The sequence below is a fragment of the Chroicocephalus ridibundus genome, chromosome 17 (assembly GCF_963924245.1).
Source record: "Chroicocephalus ridibundus chromosome 17, bChrRid1.1, whole genome shotgun sequence".
Classification (NCBI taxonomy): Eukaryota; Metazoa; Chordata; class Aves; order Charadriiformes; family Laridae; genus Chroicocephalus; species Chroicocephalus ridibundus.
Window position 1 is genome coordinate 3892120 of NC_086300.1, and position 21008 is coordinate 3913127.

A 21008-nucleotide genomic window follows, 5' to 3' on the forward strand; every position below is an offset into this window, starting at 1 on the left:
GGGGGGCATAGGGGGCCCAGCCAGCACCCGTGGCCCAGCCGGGACTAAGGACACAAGCATCTCGTGCCCACCCCGGGGCCCGGGCTGGCTGGGGGACACCCAGGAGGGGGTCACCGGGCAGCACGCCGCCCCCCACCCCACGTCGATGCAGCCGCGCGTCCCCGCGCTCGCCAGAGCGCTCCCCTCGGCAGAGCCCAGGTTGCCACAGTAACCGCTCGGTCCCAGCCGGCTGCTGCCATCAACACGCTGCCACAGGAGCCAAAGCAGGAACCCAAAAGCCAGAGCAGCCCCCAAACCCACCCAGGGCCGTGTCCTGCCCCCGCGGTGGCCGGAGCCGGAAGAGGTGGCGAGTGGGCTGCTCCGAGGGGAAAGGCGGCCGCCGGCTCCATCCTGGCTAGCAGCGGGGCGAGGCGGGAGCCATAGGGCAGCCATGGGGCGCTGCCCGTGGGGTCCGGCTCTGGGGGGTGGCGGGGAGGGGACAGCTCGTGCTCCCGGGGCTGGTGGGTTTCCAGCAGAGCTGCTGTGGCTGGGGGAAGGCAGAGGGACACAGAGGGCTCCTACCGACGGTGGCGTGTGCTCATTCCCAGGCCGCGTGCTGAGGGACACCGAGGAACGCGCGCCTCTGGCAAGAAAATAAGGGGGAAAAACCCCACCCGAGGAGCCCCACTGTGGCGGGCTGGCATCTCAGGGCGCGCAGGGCTCGGAGGCTGATTTTGGCCAAGCCCCACCAGCCTCCCAGGCAGCGTTGGTCCGTGGGGGCGGTCAGGAGCCGCGTCGGGTCCTTTACCCCACACGGGGCGAGCTGAGCCCTCGGCGTCGGTGCCGGCAGAGCCAAACGCCGCGCTCTGAGCTGGGATGGGATGAATGCGTGAAAATGGGCAGGTCGTGTCCCTCTGGCCCGGCAGCCGTGGGCAGGGCTGGCAGAGGGTGGCATTTGGGGACCGCGCTGTGCTGAGCTCGGGGTCTGACCTCTCCCACACCTGGCAGCGGGCGCCGCCGCCGAGACCTTGCTTGGCCCAGCTCCGCTGCGTATTAAAGTTTGAGAGTGGTGCAATATTTGACTTGTTTTATGAGCGTTGGGAGGCAGGGATGGCATTTGGCTTGGGCAGCCACGGCTCAGTGCTCCGCAGCTCAGCTCAGAGCCGCCTCCGACGAGGGCCTGCCGAGGAGGGGGCTTGGACGGACGTTCGGAGCAGAGCATCCCACCTCTCTGCCCCGCTCCACCACGATGGCAGCACACGACCGGACAGGGGAAGGATGGAGGAGGAGACCGCAGCGCCCGTCTCGCCCCGGCAAACCAGCAGGTACGGAGCAGCGTTTCACGGCTCCAGGCAGCGCTGGGCACGGCCTCAGCCAGGGGCTGGCACAGGGGGCTGGGGGGAGCTGGGCACCGACCCCCGGCACTGCCCGGGGTCTTCGTGCTGCCCACGTGCATCGCCCCACCGAGCCACGGGCGAACGAATGCTCCTGCCCACCCACGGCGCTCGGGTCAGCGCTGCCACCCCCTCAGGGACAAGGGGGGGCTGCTCCAGCTGGGGGGGACGCACCTCGGTCTGCGCAAGCTGAACCGGCGGCGGTTTGGTAACACAAACAGTGGCCATGATGGGCTGCGTGGGAGCCACCGCAGGGGCGGCTCGGGGCGGGTGGGGGCACCCACAGCCTGGGGGTGAGGGGAAAGGGGGGGCTGGGACCCGCAGGGCTGGGGCTGGACCCATGGCTCTGCCACAGCCTCGCTGATCCCTATCCAAGGGTTCATCCCCCGGGAACTCCCCACATGGCACCAGCTGGGCTCATCTGGGACCGGCAGGACCCCGGGGCTCGGCCGGCGGTAGCCACGGCCCCATGACAGCTGCCAGCCCCGGGGTCCCAGCGGCACCGGGTGGCCGCTCGTCCCCGTGGGGCCTCCCCATCCCTGTCACGCAAATGTCTGCTTCCCAAGCGGCTTATCTGCATTTGGAAACCCCTAATCCGTTGGCACATTTGGCTCAGATGCTGTCCCCGCTGCCGGAGCGGGGAGGGGGGGCCGCGGCCTTGGGGAAGGGGCAAAGCCGCCCCCGTGACCTCCTTTCGGAGTCACAAACAACCCCATTCCCCAGCGCCCGGCCCCGCCGCAGCGCCCAGCGTGGGGAGAAAGCGAGGAGCCCAGCCCCACATATCAGCAGCCCCCCAGGGATGGCTTGGGTGTCGGGGGGGGGGGGGGGGGGATAGAGGGGCAGCGGGTGCCCCTGCCCTGGCTGCCCCCCGGTGCCACCGGGACCTTCCCCTGGCACTTTCTCCTGCTGCAAATCAGGCTGCGGCACTTGCCCACGGCAACGGCCCCCCCCGAGATGGGATGGGGGGGGCCACTGAACCCCGTTACTGAAGGGCCCGGCCCCCCGCCCTACACCCGGGGAGTGGGGCAGGTTCCGACAGGGATGCAGCAGGGCGTGTGGGCGCAGGGAGATAAGAAACCACTTATCTGCAGGAGCGTGGGACGGGACGCTGCGTTCCTGACAGCAAACGGTTGTGGCAACCCCAGGGGTTTGCGTGTCGGTAAGAAAATTCCTCGTGCTGGGGTTTCCCACCCCGTCCTGCAGCTGGCAGAGGGGAGCTGGGAACTGCCGGGGAAGGAGGGGGGCGGTGGGGGTGTCCCTGGGGCTGGGCTGGGGCACGTCCCCGTGCGAGCCACCCCCCAACGGCACCCGGGCTGCGCTGCCAGGAGCGGGCGCATGGTCCCCCCGCCGCTGCCTCGGGGCTGGAAGGGGTTTGCCAGCTCCATGCAGAGCCCTGGTGTGTTTTGGCGGTGAAATGGAGGGGCCTGGGGGGGTGGGCTGGTTCCCAGAGTAGGGACTAGCGCTGGCCGCAGACCCGAGCGGGATGCTCCCGGGTTGGGGAGGGCGCAGGAGGCTTCAGGGCCACCTCTGGCCCCTCGAACCAGCCCAGCGCAGCCGGTCCCACGGGGGCTGGAATAGGGGGGGGGGGTGGGATTTATTGAGCATGACCTGCATGAAAAATCCCCCTGCTAATCCCGCCCTGACGGAGCGATAATCTCGGAGCCCAAACCCCACCACGATCCTGCTGCTCCGTGGCGTTGCGGGGGGCTGCGGGTGGCAAGGGCTGGGGTGCGGATCCAGGGGGAGACAGGGGTGCTCCATGGGCAGCATGGCGCCGTCTGTCTGCTCCTGGCCCCACCAAGCCTGGGACCCGCTGTCCCCGAGGCTCAGAGCCGCTGGCCGGGGTTTGTCCCCGTGGGGCGAAGGGTGCCAGCTCCGGCGCATCCCCACGAGAGGGCAGGACAGGCCCACGCTGCAGCCCGGGGCCAGGTCCCTGCAGGGCGGCCATGCAGCCACCCCAGGGCCACAGCCCCAGGAGAGGGACAGTGGGGACAGCCACCTGCCCCCAGAGCCCCCCGGGGGCGGAGGCAGCCGAAGGGCAGAGGGGTCCCACTGCAGCCCCCGGCCTCCAGCGAGCAGGGCCCCGGCACAACCGCCTCCTCCCACGCTGGCACCGGCGTTTCCTTGACGCAAGCGGAGGAGACCCAGCGCCGCTCGGGGGCAGAGAGAAACCAGCCCGGGGCTATGCTCCCCCCCCCTGCCCCGGCAGCCCCCCGGGAGTGGGGCCTGAGCACGCCCCCGGCCCACGCTTGCCGGGGCAGCAGCGGCGGCGGCGGCGGCAGCAGCTGCTTCGCGCCCCGCAAACCGCAGCTCTGGCGTCAGGGCCGGCGTTCCGCTGCGAGAGGCCCCAGTTCCCGGAGCGGGGTAAGGCGGGCGGCGCAGGCGAGCCGGCTGAACTCACAGCCCCAGAGCACGTCGCTTCAGAGCCTTTATTTTGGAGAAAGTTAAAGCCTGTAGATACAGCAATAAAATATACAAAAAAATAAAAATTTTTTTACAGTATTGAGTGCTGCCCGGGGCTACAGCAGCTGGAGGCAGCTACGCGCGAGCAAGGGGCACGGCCCTCGTCCCCTCGGGGCACCTCCCAGCTCCAAAGGGCCTTCTTGTCCCCTGGGGCAGCCACAGCCACCGTCTCCTGCCCACACAGGGACGGGGGCCGGCCCGGACCCCCCAGCCCTCTGCTTTCCCCGGGGATCTCCCCCTGCCCGCAGGCTGCGATGCCGACAGCGCAGCCCCCAGCCGGTGCGGGGGGACACCCCACCGCCATTACTGGGCACAAGTGCCAGAGCCGGGCGTCGGGTCCACCCTGCGCCGCAGCGGCATCACCGGTACAGATGATTGAGGGTTTCTCTCCACCCAGGACCCAGTTAAGACCCATCAGACGTGTCCAACCCAGGGCTGGTGCCCACTACAACGTTTCTCTGCCGCTGTCACCCACAGCCTCGGTGACAGCCCAGCCCTGAAGCACCGGCCCGGCCAAGCACAGCACACAACCTCCCCCCCCCGCCACCCCCCGGGCAGCCACAGCTCCGTTAGCACCCCGGGGAGGGGGACAGGCAGCCTTCCTGCTCCCTCTTCTTCCTCGCTCATCACTGTCTGTGTGCCCACCGCATGGAAAGGGCAGGGCTCCCCCCATTTGGGGGTGCACAGAACCACAACCGTCGGTCAAGCACGGCTTCCCGCTTTCCTCGACACCCCCCCTCCGCCCCCCGGCTCCCCCCCCCGAGGAGGAAACCTGCCCTTTGCAACACCCACGTCTCTGGCGAGCGCTGGCCGACAGCGGATTCCTCTCCCTACGTACATCCTGCTCCCTTCAACTCTTGCCACCTCCTACCTTAACAGCCACAGCCAACCTCTAACAAAAATGCCACGTGAAGCCCCCGAGAAGCTGCAAACCCACTGCCTGGGACAGCACCAGCCATACCGGGGGGAAAAGGGCCAAGCCAGGCCGTCCACTGCCGGTCACGTTGGATCCAGCGGCCTCCCATCCTGCCCCCGGGGGTCCGACGGGTCTCACCCTGCACAGCACGCGCTGGTGTTGGGACACATCACTGCCCTGCCCCAGGGAAACCAGTTGTCCCAGCAGGATCCCTGGGGCTGCTAGAGCCAGTCGGAGCTGGGTGCCCGCAGCAGGGAGCTGGTGGCAAGCGGAGGCAGCCACCGAAACTCCCTGCTCCCGGCAGAGCCCAGCAAGGAACATGGCTCTTACGGGAGCGCCTGGGCCCGGCCACCTCCAGCCCCGAGCCGTCTGCCGGTCACTCCTGGGCAAAACCAGGGCCAAAGGTGTGGAGAGGAGACCCCTCTGCCCCCTGGGAGGGCTGCTGGGGCACAGTTGCCCACCGTGGTGCATCAGGGAACCTGCGTGGAGGCCAGGACCGGCCGATCCCCCCCCGTCCCCGGCTCAGGCACCCGGAGGCAAATCCGGGCTCGTGGGATCTTCGTGGGCTTTTGGACTCTGGCAGTGGGGAAAGCAGCTTCCAGCAGCAGGCAGCACGCCTGGGGCTGCAGAAGCGTTTGTAAAAACTGAGGCTGCGATGGGAGGCTAATAGGCACTTGAATGAGCAAAACAATAATAAAAAACTGTTACGGAAGGAAATAGAAAAAGGTTCATCCCCCATCCCCCCCCCCTCCCACAAAGAGACGAACGGCACCACCCTCGAGAGGGGGGTGTGCGTTTGGGTCAAACAAGGAATCGGTGGCGAGGACCCCCCCCCAGCTCCTCCGAGGAACGGCCCAGAGCAGCCGTGACCAAGCAGGGCGAGACCGGGGGGGCTCTTTGGAGGTGGGAAGCCCGAGTCTCGGGAGGGCCCCCGCGAGCGCCGGCAGAGCACCTCACATGGGTGAAGAAGCGCACTCCGGCGTCAGCTCCATGTCGAAGGTCAGTGACTCTGCGGGGAGACACAGCCGGGGGTTACAGGGCCCATGTGTGGCTACAGCCAGGACACCCCCCGGGTGCCACGGCCCGCCAGACTCACCAAACTGCCCTCCTGCGTTGGCCTCTGCGCCCTCGCTGCTGTTGCCAAACTGCATGAGCGAGTCCAGGGTGCGCGGGGACATGGGCAGGTCGATGGTGTTGCTGAAGGAGGTGCTGTCCAGGGGAGGAAGGGAAAAAGCACAGAAACCTCCGGAGTCAGGGCCTGGCCAGAGCTCTCTGACACCCCCTCTCCCCCCGACGGGGCCCCGGCTGTCCCAAGAGCTCTCCGGAGGAAAGGGGCCCCGGGAGGGGAGGGACGGGGCTGCGGTTAGGGCAGCAAGCGGACCCTGGCTCAGCACCGACAGTCTCCCGCTGCCCAGGACAGTCGGGGCAGTGGTGGGATGGAAACCCCTCTCAAGCGAGACTGAGCACACACAAAGCCCCCCTTCACTCACAGACACCCCCAGGAACACTTACGGGGTGACACAGATGAACTTGGTCTTCAGATACGGAGCGGCACCTGCGGAGGAGGGAGCAGCCTCATCAGCGGACGCCAGAGGAGGAACCCTGCTCTCCTCCCCGCAGAGCACAGCCCTGCGCCCACCCTCCCAGCCCCAGCGCGGCCCTCGCTGCCCACCGGGGACCGGCACAGGACCCCCCGTCTGGTGACAGCTCTTCCACCAGCACCGTCCCTGGAGCCACCTCACAAGACAGGAGCTGGGCTGGAGCGCAGAAAGTCAACGACTACCTGAGTCAGTAGCTTCAGAGTGCTCCTGGCTCTCCGAGCGGCAGTACTTCCCAAACGCCTCCTCCTTGGGGATGTCCGGGTACAGGTACACCAGGGGGGACACCAGGATGTTGGTGGCATCCATGATTTTGTAGCCCATGATGATCTCCGCAAATGACATGTTGTTCAGCTGCTGCTTGGTGTAAGGCTCCACGGACTGGATCTGGGTCTTCCCTGTACAAGGAGACTTTTGACACCCGCGTTCCTCGGGAAAGGCCTCCTCCCCCAAACACCCCAGGAACGGCAGAGACAAGGTAAGCCTGGGGCTGTGCTCAGCTTCAGGAGGGACCCAGCAGACCACGGGGCAGGACGGGCACCTGCCAGGGCGTTTTGGTGCTGCCGGGAACTGTGCCACATGGGCAGGGGCACCCAGGACGCAGAGACCAGCAAAGGGCGCCTAGGCTCAAAGACTTAACCTAGGGAGATGGCTTTGTCAGGACAAGGATGAAGGACAAATCAGGGGACACTGCCGTGGTCCAAGCCCCCTTCAGAGCCAGAAACGCTGGCTGAGCACGACACCGCAATCAGGGCAACGATGGGGAGAGCAACGTACCACTGATGTCCTTCTCCACCCACGTGAAGGTGATGCCACCTTCCTTGCTGCTCTCGCTGAACCGCAGCAGGAAGGTTCCCGGAGGCTTGGTGCTCAGGATGGCTCGCTCCCGCTCCTTGCTGATGAATCCCATGATGTACCTGGGCACCAGGAAGCGAGGAGAGGAAGGGTGGGTCAGGATACCAGGGCAGCCATTCCAGGACACGAACCCTGCCAGCTCTGCACAGCACCAGGCAGCAGCAGGACCTGGCCCAGCCACCGGCAGAGCCACCCATGTTTTAAGGATTCCCAAGGAGGGTTTTTACTCTGAACCAGCCAACAAGGCCCGGACAGAAAAAGCACCCACACCGGCAGAGCCCACCTGCACCAGGAGAGGACTCGTGGGACCCCTCCCAAGGCCCAGCCCAACCAAGGGTCTCTGGAGTGACGCTGGCTGAGGCTCACCCTTCGTTCCACAGCGCCAGGATGTACTTTTTCACCAAGTCAATGATGTTGTCCAGCCAGACCCAGAAAGAGAAGCCTTTGCCAGCCATGTTCTCCTGAGGAAGAGGACAGAGAGGCCGTGAGCACGGCTCAGAGGAAAAGAACGGCCAAGGGAAGGTGCTCGGGGAAGAGAGGGAGTTATACCTTGCAGAACTTGGCCCAGGTGATCTGACAGCCGGAGTAATTCACACCTGGCCCTGGCAGAGAACAGGAGCATCAAGAGTGAGATTGATCTGTTCTCACAAAGACACCGTTTCCAGGGAGCAACCTGAGGGACAGCAGGGACGGGCAGGACACCCACGCAGGGTTACCTAGAAGTTTTTCCGCCAGCGTCGTCAGCTGCTCGATGCTGAGGCCGCGCTTCGTGGTGGAGGAGAACTGCCAGCTCAGCACCTCCGCCACCTGGTCCCAGGTCCCGATGGGGGGTTTGGTGAAGAAGTTCACGTTCTGTACGAGGGAAAAGGCAGCCCTGAGCAAGACGTGGGACAGAAAGAGAGCCAGGTCCTGCCCCAGCCCTGCTCCCAGGCCACAGCTTCCCTCTCCCTGCCTGCAGCCTGCCTGCTGGGACACTCAGGTCCCAAAGCCCTACCTTGGGGTTGTTGGTCAGCATGTTGTACCACAGGATGGATGCCCAGGCATTGGGCATCTGGCAGATGTTGGAGATGACCACCACAGGCAGCGAGTGGGTCTGCAAAGACAGGACATCACCACGGGCTGGGACATCTCCCAGGGCTCCTCTGCACCCAGGCCCATGGCAGCAAGAGGCAATAAGCCACAGCTCACCTCCAGGTCGATCTTCAGCCCCTGGTGATACACCTCTGTCTCAAAGGTGATGAGGTGCAGCTCCTCAGTGACTATCAGCGAGGCCTAGGGCAGAAGAGGACACAATGAGCACACAGGAGATGCCAGCCCTTGGCCTGACGCATGGCCTTTGGGCCTGCTGCCGCCACTCCAGGCTGGTCCAGCAGCTGCCAACGCGCCAGAAGGTGTCTGCAGAGAGCCCCCCGCGGGGCAGGGCTCCCGCTTCTCCTCGAGGCGCAGCAAAGGGCTCTTGCACCGGGAACCCCCTCAGCACTTACGTCGCAGTTGGCTCTGCCTCCGTTCCCACACCGCTGCTCCCGCAGGGTCTGTGGAGAGAAGGAACAGGCTGAAGCAACACCGCGACGGCGCACGGCCTCAACAGGAGCAGCCCGAGGGCTCGTGGTACCTACCAGGTGCTTGAACTCTGCTGAGAGGCTGCCGTTGTTCGACTCCTCCATGTTCATGACCTTGGTGTTTGTCCCCAGGATGTTAAACTTCCGGGACCTCAAAAGAGGAAAGACAGAGCGTGGCTGACACAGCAAACGTGCGGTAGGACGTTTGCCAGGATTAAAAGCAGAAGCAAGAAAAAAACAAAAAAAAAAAAAAAAGAGAAAAGAAAACCACCATTGCACTTACCCCCGAAGTGCTGCAACATCCCCGGAGTCCCTGGGAAAGGGGAGAGAGACACCTGGTCATGGCCATGGCCTTCCCAGCCTGAGGCGGACACGCTGGTGCGTGGCGCTGGCTGCATCACAACATCGAGTACCCCTCCAGCCCCCCAGGCTGTCCCCCCACATGGGAACAAACCCTTGGGACACAGTACCACCCCGCACCCTCCAAGGGCAGCGGGAACAGGTCCCACTCCAGTAATCCCACCCAACGCCACCGGGATCAGGGCATGGGACTCACTTGTCAATGCAGACTTTAATTTTCAGCTGATAGTTCAGCTCGGGAAACTTGACCAACAACCTGCAAAGAGTCAGCAGAGCGTGAGCCTGAACACCCTGCACACACAAACAACTCCAGTTCGACACAGCATCTGGCAGAGGCTGCAGAACAGCTGGATGCAGAGCAGTGCTGTCTGCACGCCCCAGCAGGCAGCACCACAAAGTTCACGGGGACGCGGCGTTACCCAGCTCCTCGGGCACCCCCGAGCCCGCCTGCGTGCAGGGCTGTGACATGTCAGCCCTGACCCCTGTCCCCAGAGCCATGGAGGTGCTGATGCTCTCCTGAGCCCCCCGAGGAAGGCCCGTTTGGGCTGTGACTGCCCGCACCAGGCAGGTATCTGCTCTGACCAAACACCCTCCGCGCTCCTCTGCGGCCAGATGCTGCCACACACCAAGGGGACAACGGGGGCACAGCTGGGAGATGGTGAACAATCTCCAGGCAGAGCCCGGTGTCGGAGCAGCCGCTCTCTGTGGAGGTTGGCAGGAAACATGGGCCAGCTGAGAGGCAGCTGGCCAGGGACGTGCTGACGCTTCCTGCTGCCCGCCCCCATAGCGGGATTTACCAGAATCCCGGCTGCCTCCAGGAACGTGGCAGAGCCCCAGCCAGCGGCCGCCATCCCTGCACTGAGTCACGCAGGCGGCACTCCGGCAGGGCCAGCCTGCTGGGATCCGTTCCCTCCCAGCACCAGCGCTCCCCAGGCAAGCTGGAGGCTGCATCCGCACCAGCATCTCCTTCGGAGAGAGATCCCGCTTTGTTTCCCCCCTGCACAGCTCCTTTCCCTCGCCCGCAGCGCGGCGGGATCGCAGGGGCCAGCGACACTCACCTGACTTTGGTGGTGAACTGCACGCCGGTTTTGATGACCAGGGGCCGGTCGGGGTGCATGGGCATGCAGGGCTGCCTCTCCACGACGAAAGCGCTGCAGGGGAAGGCAGGAGAACCACGGTCAAACCTCAGGCCCAGCCCAGCACGCTCACTGCCCACCCCTCCACCCGCTGCCCGTGACCAGGGGACCGCCCGCAGCTTCCCCGCCAGCCCTCGGCACCTTTTCATCAGGTTCCTGAACAGCTCCACAATCCGCTCCTCCAGCATGGGCCGGTGTTGGACGATTGGGTCACCCTTGTAGGACACTTTCTGCTGCAGTTCTTCCAACTTCTTGATCTGCTGCCGGGTCTGTAGCTGTGATTCGGCAAGAGAGGTTATCCTAGGGGAGCAGGAAGAACCGGGGTTAGCGCCGGCTGCCGAGCCCTGCACGGTCCCAGCCCGCAGAGCCTTCCTCTTCCCTCGCTTGTGTGACAGACGACACCCTCCGTACCAAACCAGCGGAAAACAGAACATGTCTATGGTTCCCAACCCAGTGCATTTTTCCAGGCCACCCGTTACAAAAGAAACCTGCACCCACTTAAGTTCTGCAGAGACACCAGGACCAGAAACTTCTCACAGCAGCCTTAAAATCCCACAGGTCTGGGGCAAATCACTCCAGCGCTAGTGCCCGCTGGTGAGGATCAGTTCGACTAATGCATTACATTTACGTTTGCAGGCATCAGAAGCCATTTAGCAAGGATATTTCCAGAGGCAAAGAGCTCATTTGCACTGCAGGTGGTTTGAACGCCACCTCTAGGGACTGATGCAACCCCCAGCCAGCTCCTACCAGTTCTCGAGCCGGTCTAAGCAGATATTCGGTGGGCCGCCAATGCAGGCGATCTGCTGCCGTCTCTTCCAGTCTGCCAGTTCCTCATCTGCCAGCATCTTCTGCACATACTCCATGGCTGACAGCAGTCCGGCCAGCTCGCTCACAATACCCTGTCAGAAAAGAAAGCAGAACCTTCAACACCCTCTGACTCCTCCCGAGACCTGCAAGTTTCACATTTGCAGACAAGAAAGAAGTCGCCCAGGGCTGCGTTTCCAGCGCTGCTCTCAGTTCTGGCCACGCAGGAACATCAAACTCATACCCCAGGAAGGGCAGCGCCGCATGGCAGGGGGGTCTGGAGGGTCAGCTGCACGACATACCCTTCGCATTTGGTCCAGCGCCGTGAGCATCTGTTCCAGCTGCTGCATCTTCTGCCGGGTCACCGACTGATTGTTTCCATTCAGATCCTGCATGTCTGTGCAGAGAGGCGAGAGAGCTTCAGACAAGCGCATGGATCCTCCTACCCTCCCAAGCATCACACAAAGACTTCCACTGCAAAGGAGCAGGCACCCTAGAAAGCTGTGAATAGTTAAGCATCGATCTCACACAGCCTCTGAGCACCTGCCGGCTTTCCTGCAAGCGCAGCAGCGCCATCACCTCCACACGCCATTTCCCTGCTCACAGGCAGAGCTCTGGTTCAGCTCCCCTGGAGGCAGTGGCAGAAACAAAAGAGGAGGTTTCTCCAATTGCCATGCAAATGCCCTGAGCCCAAGCCACCCTTCTTGCTTGGAGAGGAGGCACTGGCAGGGCTGGAACGTGCCCTCCAGCAAGTTTCCTTGCAGGAACACACTTCGGTTTGCCGGATGCTAATGAGCTCCCATTACCTCCTTGGCTTTTCAAAGTCTTGTAGTTAAAATCAAAGTCATCCTGTAGATTCTCCACCACTTTCATCTTCTGCTCCAGATCCTGCAAGGCAAGAGATGGGGATTTATTCAAAGCACTAACTCACCACGGTGGGGAAAGGAGAAGGTGCCTAGGCAGCACGCGTACCTGCACTCTCTTCCTCACATCCTGCAGATGCTGCTCCAGCATCTGCTGCTTTTCCGTCACTACGGCTGCTGTTGGATGCGTTGCCTGTCCCCCTTGCTGCAGAGGGGACAAGGAGGGCATTACACATCAGGGACACGACCCAGGGATGCTCCCGTCCCAGCCTGGGGAGGTTCTGCAGGAAGGGTCTTCACCCCCTCGCTAACAAAAGCCAGTGGGGCTGGCTGCTCGCTTGCGGCACCAGCTTCAGGCTGCGCAAGGCGCACGGTGCAGGGCACAGCCCACGCAAGGGGTGAGAGGAAAGACGGATGCGCACCCAAGCTGACAGCCCCCCCGGGCAGAGAGCACCCAGGCTGCATCCCGGGGGAAGCAGAAGTTATCAGCTGCTGCAGCGGGACAATCCCTCAGCACAAAGCAGCTACCGTTACCGAAGGAAGCAAGCGCGGAGCTTCAGACTGCAGCTTCCCTACAGCACCGAGTACTCGCGCAGCGCTGCCGGGCGGGCGGCGGGACGGCGGCCCCAGGACACCCCAGCCACTGACCTGGGCTGCGGTGGCAGCCGTCTGGAGCAGCCGGGACTCTTCCCACAGGCAGCGAGCCACGATGCGGGCGATTTCCATCGGCTTCTCCAAGTACCTGCTCTGTAAAAGGTTCAAACCCCCAAGGTTAGCAGGCGCAATGTAACTCCCAGGATCTCTGCATCCTTTAGGGCTGCGGGTCGTGAGCTGTGCCGAGGAAGCTGTCGGACTTCCACAGGCTCCCCCCGCACTCCCCCCTGCCAAACCAGTGCTCCCCGCCTCACCTGCAGGAACTGCTTGATGCGCCGCAGGTTGTGCTGGTACAAGACATTGGACTCCTGCAGGAAGCGGCTGTACTGCTGGTCGATCTCCCCCAGCAGGTTGTGGAACACCAGCGTGGCGTGCGACTCCTTGCTGGCAGCGTACGCCCTGCGCGAGGGAGGGCAGGATCCTGGGTGCCGGCACAGGGGAAGGGGCACGGCAGCGCGAAAGGGCAGCGCGGCTCCGCTCACGCCATCGTCCCCCCCGCAATGTAACACCCCAGCCATCTCCCCAAGCTGCGCCACAGCATGGGTCAGAGCAGGCCTGACTCGCTTCACGCCAATAAACCGAACCCTTCGTCTGCGCCCGCAAGGGCAGGGCGACAGAGGGGTGTTGGACTCGGGCTCAAAGCCTGGCCTGCAGCCAGGCAGACGGCGCACGGGAGCACCTCGCCAGTCCCGCGTGCTCTCTGGACGGGATCCAGGAACTGGTGCTCTGTGACAACCTTGTTTACAATAGAGGCCAACGCAAGACAGCCCTGCATTGAGGACACCTCCGCCTTGGAGCTCCCCCTTCTCCTGGCCCAGGGTCTGACACCACGCGCAGAGCCCCGCTCCCCTTCGTGACACACAAGCCTCAGGGAGGAAGACCAGTCCTGCTATGTCCAGAGCCCAGGGAAAGCATGAGAGCTCCTCCGGACCGCCTCGGTGCCTGCTGCCACCCGAGGGTAGGGTGTCCTGAGCAAAGTCCCCATGTCGGTGTTTCACAAGGCCTTACCAGTCCTGGCTCTCAATCCATGGGGCCAGGAACTGCCGGAGCTCCATGGGAAAGCTGTCGCTGTAGAGCTGGTGGAGCTGCTCCAGGTACCGCGTGTCGAGCTGCTGCAGCTGGTTCCACTGCGCCATCCTGGCCAGCTCCGGAGACCTGCGGGATGGGGAAGCGTGCTGCTCAGAGCTGGAACCCTCCTGGCTCCCTCCTGCCCGCCCTTCGGCACAACCCAGCCACGACGGCTGCTCCCCGAAGAGCTGACGGGGCCGGAACTGGAGACAGCCGGGGCATGGCGAGCCCAGGGCACGCAGCTCTGGGAGGGTTGGTGCGGGCAGCGCCCGTCCCTCCGAGGGCAGATGCTGTGTGCCATCCGAGCCCACAACACTGCAGAGCTCCAACACACCCCGAGGGATGCGCCCAGGCCCTGGGTCCCCGTGGAGCCGCTCACACGTCCAGGAATTGGTTCCTCTTCAGCAAAACCCACCCTGAGCCGGCAGCTGCGGGAGCAGTTCCAGGAGCACTGGGACCGGCACCAGTTTGTGCCTCCAGGCTGGGCTCCGGCAAGGCGAGAGCAGCCGCCAGCTCCGGCTGGCAGGGAAGCGCCGCTGCCATCACCCACGGGCAGGTCTGGGTCACGGGAAGGTGGAACCACAGACCGAAACTGCATCATTACTGCGGGAATAACGGCACGCACTGGGAGAGGAACCAGCCTGGCTGAGAGGGAAGAGCCCTTTTCACACACACAGACATCTGCGTCCCAGCACTCGGCTCCGGAGCCCCTGGCAGCGCAGGACGTGGCAACGCAGCCTCCCCCGAGCGGCGGAGCAGCCAGAGCACCCAAACGCGAGGGCCCAGCAGCACCGCTCCAGCCCCAGAGCTCAACTTGAAATCCAGCTCAGAAAGCAGCTTCGGCCCCAGCCTGGGTGAGCGTCCCAAAAAGAGCGGCGGCAGAGAGGTTTCGCTCCAGCCGTGAAGCTGAATAAAGCTCGGATCCTCACTCTTTCTCTTTTCACCGCACATCGTGAAATTAATCGGAAACATCTGAGATCAGAAGGGCAGAGCGAGCCCTGGCGCTGGCAGGCGGTGGCGATTCGCACCGGATCACAGGAGCGCAGACAGGCCCTTGCTGCGAGCTCAGGCTCATCCTCCCGCCCCACAGACCCCGGGGGCACAACCCCGCGGGGCCGGACGCAGCCCCAGGCGGGTGAGACCAGACGCAGCCGCTCTTACAAACCCTGACGGGTAGAGGAAGCCTCGCTTCATGCTGCGCCTCACACCGCAGGGTCAGATCAGAGGTAAAAGTCACCTCGCAGGCAGCTCCCAACGCCACCAAACCCCTCAGAGCTGCGCAGGAGCTCTCCCACCAGAGGGAACGCAGCCCCGGGCTTCAGGAGCTGAGCTTCCATCTGTCCGGCTTCAGCCTGGTGAGAACCCACCTTCCCCGCAGAGAGCAACCTCCCAAGTGCCTGCCTTCAGCAAAGCTTTCTCCTAGAGAGAGGCATCATTTCCCAAAGCTTTCCTACCTTCTTTCCCGGGGGAAAGGGAGGGGTCTCGGGCATGTAGGTCACTAACGACAGGTACAAGGCTTTAATCTGGTGCCAATGTCTTCCAGGCACCCTCCGGCCAGACAGCGCATGCCTGCCTCTGCTCCGGGAGGCAGGGAAGAGCTGCAGAGCTTACAGTAAGTGCAGAAGGCGGAGACTGCCGGGAAACATCAGAAACAAGGAAGGAGCAATTTTCGAGTTAGCGACTTGCGTAGGGATGGAAATCAAACTGACGCTAACGAGGGGACGGCAAGCTGTGTTCAGGGAGCAAAGGCACAGAGCTCTGCTCCACACCAGCAGCAAGTCACTCCCCTGCAGAGGGCTGTTGCTTTTCCAAAGGTCACCGCAGCGGGCGACGCGCCAGCTGGGCTTTGGGGACGGCCAGCGGAGCAGCAGCGGGCACCGCCAGTGACGCAGGAGCAGACGAGGGGCCGGCACCAGCCACAAGTCCCAGGCTGGCCCCGGGCTCGGCATGGGCCGGGGCACTGCGCTCCGTCCTGCGGCAGCGCTGGAGCAAACCATGGCAGTGGGGCAGCCCCATGGAGCCGGCACAAAGAGAACCCCAGCGAATGCACCGGGACGGGTGAAGGTCTGGGAAGGGGCCGGCAGCAGGAGGGGTGCCGGGAGGCAGAGGGCTGCGTCCGGCAAGCAGAGCTTTGCTCAGCGAGGAGGCAGACGGGAGGAAGGCCGTGCCACTCCTCAGGATGGGATTTACTCCCCTCCAGCAAACCGGGCTGCTCTGCCCTGAGCCCCAGGGTGCGCTGGGAGCAGGCAAAGCCAAAACAACCAGACCCAGACCCATGGCGAGAGCAGCCGCTCCACGCAGGAGCCAGGCAGGCTTTCATCAGGCAAGACCAGCAAATAAGACATCCCGGGGCACAGAGCAGCATGAGGAGTTTTGAGCCCCACGTATCATATCGCTGCCACCGGACGCTTTCAGCGGCACAGTACGTCGTGCTCTTCTGATCTTTGCTGCATCTCACACTTTCCCCATTTTTCTGGATTCTTTTTGTAAGAAGAGAGAAAGGGGGAACATCCTGTCGTGGACTGGGCCACAGGGAGAAGACAGACACTGGGACCCGGCATGGAGTTAGAGGGGTTTTTAGAACTTCACAGCATTGAGTAGCCCCAGAGACAGCGGCCACATCCCCAGGCCATTAACCTTGACCAGCCACCCTCTGGTGCAATCCTCAGAGAAGACCACGTGAACCAAGCCTGGTTTTAATGGAGCAATGAGTGAAAGGGAGGGGAGAGAGAGAGAAACACTGGTCCACGCAGGAGCCTGTAAACAACAGACGCTCCTTCAGCCTCGGAGCAAGACCTGGCTTGATGTGACAGGGCCACTGCGACCGGGCATTGCCTCAGAGCCCCCATTTTGCAGTGGATTCAGCTCTTTGCTGGCCGTTTGCCCGCCTGCAGCGGCACAGGAGCAATCCTTCCACGCAGGCGGCTGTGGTGCATTCACGGCTCTCTTAACCTGGCCCTGGTGGCTGCTCCCACTCCAGCGTGAACCCTGTGGTGCTTCTTCTGGGGGTAAAAACCCCAAGAAATACATGGGCCAGGCAAGAGCTGAAAACCTACAAGCCACCAGAGTCCCCTGCCAGCTGGTGAGCTCAGCCACCTCGTTTCCTATTGCACCACGGCGATGGCAGCCCCGTGCACGGCGGGTGCTTCACCAGACTGTGGGGAAACGGCAGCCGCTGCCCCAGCCCGTCTCCTGCTGGAGCAGCATCCCCAGTCCTGAGCCGGGAGCCGAGGACGGGTGTTGCCGTGCCACCGCTGCGGTGTCACTGTGGCACAGGACCCGGCTTCCTGGGCAGCCCCCGCTGCGGAATGGCTCACGGATGGGCTTTCCCCTATCAGCTGAACCAGTTGCTGCTTCACTGAACCCCGATCCAAGCAAATCTTCCACGAGAAAGCCACAACCCGGGTATTTCAGGGCAGTACTGCAGCCCCAGCCTGCAGAGCACCGGAAGGCTTAAGGCAAAGCTCCCGGGCTGCCACGCGGCAGCAGCGTTTGGACGGGAATCAGGCACTTCTCGCTGCCACAAATAGCCACAGAGCGAGCCGCCGCGGCAGCCCGGGCCCTGCTCGAGGTGCCCCCGCTGCAGCGCATGCTCCGCGGCTGCAGGAAGCCGGTGCCCCGGCAGGGCCCCAGCACCGTGCGCCGTCGCGACGATCCCTGAAAAACAAAACTAAAACGCGGCGAAACAGGAGCTGCTCTGCCTCTTCCCACCGCAGGCATCGCGCGGGGAGAGCGGCCGAGGAAGCCAAGGCAGTGGCTGCAGACCACGGAAGAAGCACGCAGCCCGCAGGGTCGGCCGCTGCCTGCTCGCTGCGCCTGCAGCCAGCCCAGCGCAGGATTTGGCCTCTGCTCGCCGTCCCCGGGGGCTCTGCTGCATCCAGTTCTCACCTCCAGGGATGTCTCAGCCTCAGCAGAAGCAGATCACACTGAGGTTTTTACACCCCCCAGTTCAACCGCAGCCTGACCTGGCGACCCCTCCAGACACTGCAGCAAGAGCAGCCGGCTGGGAAGAGCCCTGAGACGTGCTTTGGCAGGACATGGGCTCAAGCAGAGACAGCTCTGTCACAGCGGGCGACAGCAGGGCACACAGCCCCGGGAAGGGGGCCCCCTGCGACGCAGGCCACTGGCCCATCATCAAGGCAGGGGATGCGGGAGGCAGGGCCGGCCGGGAGCGGGGAGAGGTCAGGAAGGAGACGAAAGCCAAAGGGCTGAGGGGCTCCTTCGGTGCAGACCGAGCTCCAGCTCCTCCAGCATCAACAGCAGGCGGCCAGGCAGCCTGAAGCGCCGACTGCCGTGCAGGGAAAGGGTCCCTGTGACGCTCCTCACCGTCACAGTCACCAGCCTCAGGGAAGTCCTGATCTCGCCAGCTCCCAAACCCCGGTGCAGGAGCCTCTCCCCAGCCAGCCCCACCGCCGGGAAGCCTCCCTTGACTGGGTTGAGAGATCTGAGGGTTGAACCTTTCCGATTCTGCTGGGCTCGCCCGTCTCTGCGGTTAGCCTCTCCTCCCGGCTCTGGAACGGAGCCAGGGAGCAGCCGAAGCGGCCAGGGCCAAGCACGGCATGATGCAAGCCCAGGGGTAAACACGCTGTCCAGAGCTCAGAGTGAAGCTGCTAAAAGTAGCTCAAGAGCTAAAGTTCATCTTTCTTTAGCTCCCCTGCAAGGGCAGAGCACGAGAGCCGGGCCCGAGGTGTGCAGCCTCGCTGGCAGCTCCGCACACTCCAACAGCGTTATTCCAAACAGGGCTGCTACGCTGGAAGCCACCCCACAACTGCCTTCCATCCACTGTCCCGTTTCTGGGATGCACCCGAAGAGCCCTCGCCTGCACCCCCACGGCAAGCAACGACTCCCGGGGCAACGAGAATGGGGGGAATCACCGGAGAGGGCTCTGAAAGGACTGCGGCACCCCTCGTCCCCTGCAGTGCCAGGAGTAGGAGGAAATTCAGCGACCGGTAGCGTTGCATAGGTCACACTAATAGAGTTATCACTGACGGGAGCATCACAGACTCATGACAGATGCCATCAACAACGCTTCATGGGAGCTGCCCCCGCTTCCACACAACCATCAACAGGCTGATGAAAAAACTGCTCTTCTCCAACAAAGCAGCTAATTGCTGCAGGCAAACACAAGAGCAAGTTTTGAAAAGGCTATTAGGAGAACTTGGCTCGGCTCCTCTGGAGCCTTTTCAAAGCCAGCCCTGGAGGTGGAAAACCAGAGCAGCGATGCAGAGATTTGCGAAAGGAGAAGAGGGTGACAGCGCAGGGCAGCGGGAGGCTCTGGGCCACCTCGCAGCCACAGCGCTGAGTTCCCTGATCAACACACACGCCAAAGCTGGCTCTTCCTTGTCGCAGCTTAGCAGCTCTCCGGGGTTCATCCCAACAGGTAACTCCGGCTGCGGGGGCTGTAACACGGTCACCACCCCCCCGGGCAGAGGATGACAGGCCACACGCCCCTCCTGTCCCCTGCCACCGCTGTGCCGGCACCTCCAACAGACCCACAGGAACCAGCAGAAGGGGCTGCACAGGGAGTGGTGGCGACATCGATCACCTTCAGGGTGGAAACGGGGCCAATTGTCTCGATGTGCACAGACGGGCAGGGGCAGTGCCCCACAGAGGTAGAAGGAGTCCCTGGAGCGGGCCCAGGGCAGCCCACCCTCCCCGCAGGGATGGCACCCTGCTCCCCCCGGCCATGTCCCCCAGCGGGCGCACACGCGTGTGCGGGCAGCCTGCGGGACACGGGTGACGCACACGGTGGGACAGCGCGGTGCTGTGCTGAGGCTGGCAGCGGGCAGGAGCGGTGGGCAGCGCTGTCAGCCCCCCCAGAGCGCTGGGGCGGCTCAGCCGCACGGCTCAAACCTTCCACGAGACGCACGACCCGACAGCTCTGCTCCGCACCTCGGCATCGCACCTACCGCCGGCAAGGAGGGCTGTCAAACCAAAGCCTGGTCAGGCAGAAGATCCCAAGCGAGACGCTGCCGAGCGGTTCTGTTCCGGGGGCGGGGGAAGCCGCAGCCCTGAGCTCACAGCTCCCAGAGACGGCAGCCAGGTCCTCGGGCCTTGCTCTGACCAGGCGCAGAACCCGCAGCTCGGTTTTCAGTTACGTGGGACAGGCTGTGTCAGCATCTGTCCTAACCCCTGGCTCAGGGCACCCCAAGCTGGTGGCCCAGGGGCCATCCCACAGTTAAACCCCCCAGAGGGCAGGGATCCTGCGATAGGCCACTGCCAGGCCCCAGTGCCACCGGCCTGGGTGGCAGCTCCTCGGCCCTGCTCTGCACACCCGGACACTCTTCCCTCTCACAGAGGCCCGTTTGGGCTTTGAACTCTCCGTCGGGGTCTGTGCAGTGGAAGCAGCTTCACCGGCAGCGCCCGCTCTGCCCCGGTGCCCGGGGACCCTGTGTGGGGCACACACCGACGCCTGCGCCCCCGGAGCTCCGGGAGCTGCCCCCGCCCAGCACCGATCCGCCGGGAGCTGCGGGAAGGAGAAAAATCCCATCTGCTGTAAGACCAGAGGATTAAGTTAATTAGTACCTCCCTAATGACGACTCCGCGGGAGCACGGGGTGCTGCCCTCAACAGCAGCACCGGGCTCGGCCCCACCGCCGGGACGGGCCGCAGCCGGAGCGAAACTGCCGCCCCCCGACAAAAGCGAAACCGCGGTGGGGACGGGCTCGACCGGCGGGGGAGTCTCCCGGGAACGGCCCCCCGCGGCCACGGCCGCCCCTCGGCTCAGCCCCACCGGGGTGGGCAGCCCCGGCCCCGCGGCCCAACAGCTCCAGGGGTCAATGGCACCGCGGGCCCTGGCCCCGTCCCCGGGCCTGCGCACCCGGGGCCCCGACAGCCGCCGCCTCCCCGAGGCCCCGCGGCGGCGGCCACCGCCGCGCCCCCCGGGAACGGCCCCGGCGCCCCCCCAGCCACGAACCCTGGGCCCGGCCCCCCCGCTCTCACCGGCGGTCCCGGGCGGGGCGGGGCGGCGGCTCCCGGTGCCGGCGACGATCGCGTCCGGTCCCCGCCGGAGTGACGAGAAACCTGCTGCCCGCCGGGCCCCGCCCCTCCGCGTCACGCCGGGCGCGGCCAATGGCGGCGCGGCGCTCCCGCTGCCCCGCGAGGGACGGGCCCTGGCGGCCAATCAGCGCGGCCGTCCCCCGTGTCGTCACGTCTCGCGGAGCGGGGGGGCAGAGGGGGTTGCCCCCTGCCGGCTGTTCCCGGACGGCGCCGCCTCCCGCCGCGGGGCGGCGCTGGGGAGGGGGCCGTGCGGCGGGGGGGGCGGTGGCTGCCGGGAACGGCCGTGCGGGAAACCCGGCTGAGTTCCGGGCAGCGCCGTGACGTCAGCGCGCGGCCCACCGCCGCCGCCTCTTAAAGGGGC

The 21008-nt window shown here is 64.5% G+C and overlaps 1 protein-coding gene across 4 annotated transcripts; it reads right to left on the bottom strand.

Annotated features, from left to right (window-relative positions):
- Positions 1 to 3788: 3788 nt before the first annotated feature.
- Positions 3789 to 20705, bottom strand: STAT3 (signal transducer and activator of transcription 3). 4 transcript variants are annotated; one of them, XM_063354249.1, is made up of 24 exons: positions 20591 to 20705; positions 13590 to 13736; positions 12836 to 12980; positions 12576 to 12674; positions 12037 to 12132; positions 11871 to 11952; positions 11367 to 11461; positions 11008 to 11159; positions 10402 to 10560; positions 10183 to 10275; positions 9321 to 9380; positions 9048 to 9077; positions 8822 to 8915; positions 8690 to 8737; positions 8394 to 8477; positions 8200 to 8298; positions 7922 to 8057; positions 7755 to 7807; positions 7572 to 7666; positions 7128 to 7267; positions 6533 to 6748; positions 6265 to 6307; positions 5849 to 5961; positions 3789 to 5761 (listed from the first exon to the last, which is right to left on the bottom strand). In XM_063354249.1, the coding sequence occupies exons 2-24, from the start codon at positions 13715 to 13717 to the stop codon at positions 5706 to 5708; spliced, it is 2316 nt and encodes a 771-aa protein (XP_063210319.1). In that variant the 5' UTR covers positions 13718 to 13736; positions 20591 to 20705; the 3' UTR covers positions 3789 to 5705. The 4 variants fall into 4 exon arrangements, with proteins under 4 accessions (XP_063210319.1, XP_063210320.1, XP_063210321.1 ...); XM_063354250.1 differs by lacking the exon at positions 20591 to 20705 and adding an exon at positions 20175 to 20497; XM_063354251.1 differs by lacking the exon at positions 20591 to 20705 and adding an exon at positions 15104 to 19286 and having other exon boundaries at positions 6536 to 6748.
- Positions 20706 to 21008: the final 303 nt, after the last annotated feature.

Excerpts from the sequence above, each read along its gene's own strand:
- STAT3 (XM_063354249.1), bottom strand. The coding sequence starts at position 13,717 with ATGGCGCAGTGGAACCAGCTGCAGCAGCTCGACACGCGGTACCTGGAG. Across the intron at positions 11,160-11,366 it reads CGCTGGACCAAATGCGAAGG|GGTATTGTGAGCGAGCTGGC; the intron begins GTATGTCGTGCA and ends CTTTTCTGACAG. Across the intron at positions 9,078-9,320 it reads ATTAAAGTCTGCATTGACAA|GGACTCCGGGGATGTTGCAG; the intron begins GTGAGTCCCATG and ends CCCCTTTCCCAG.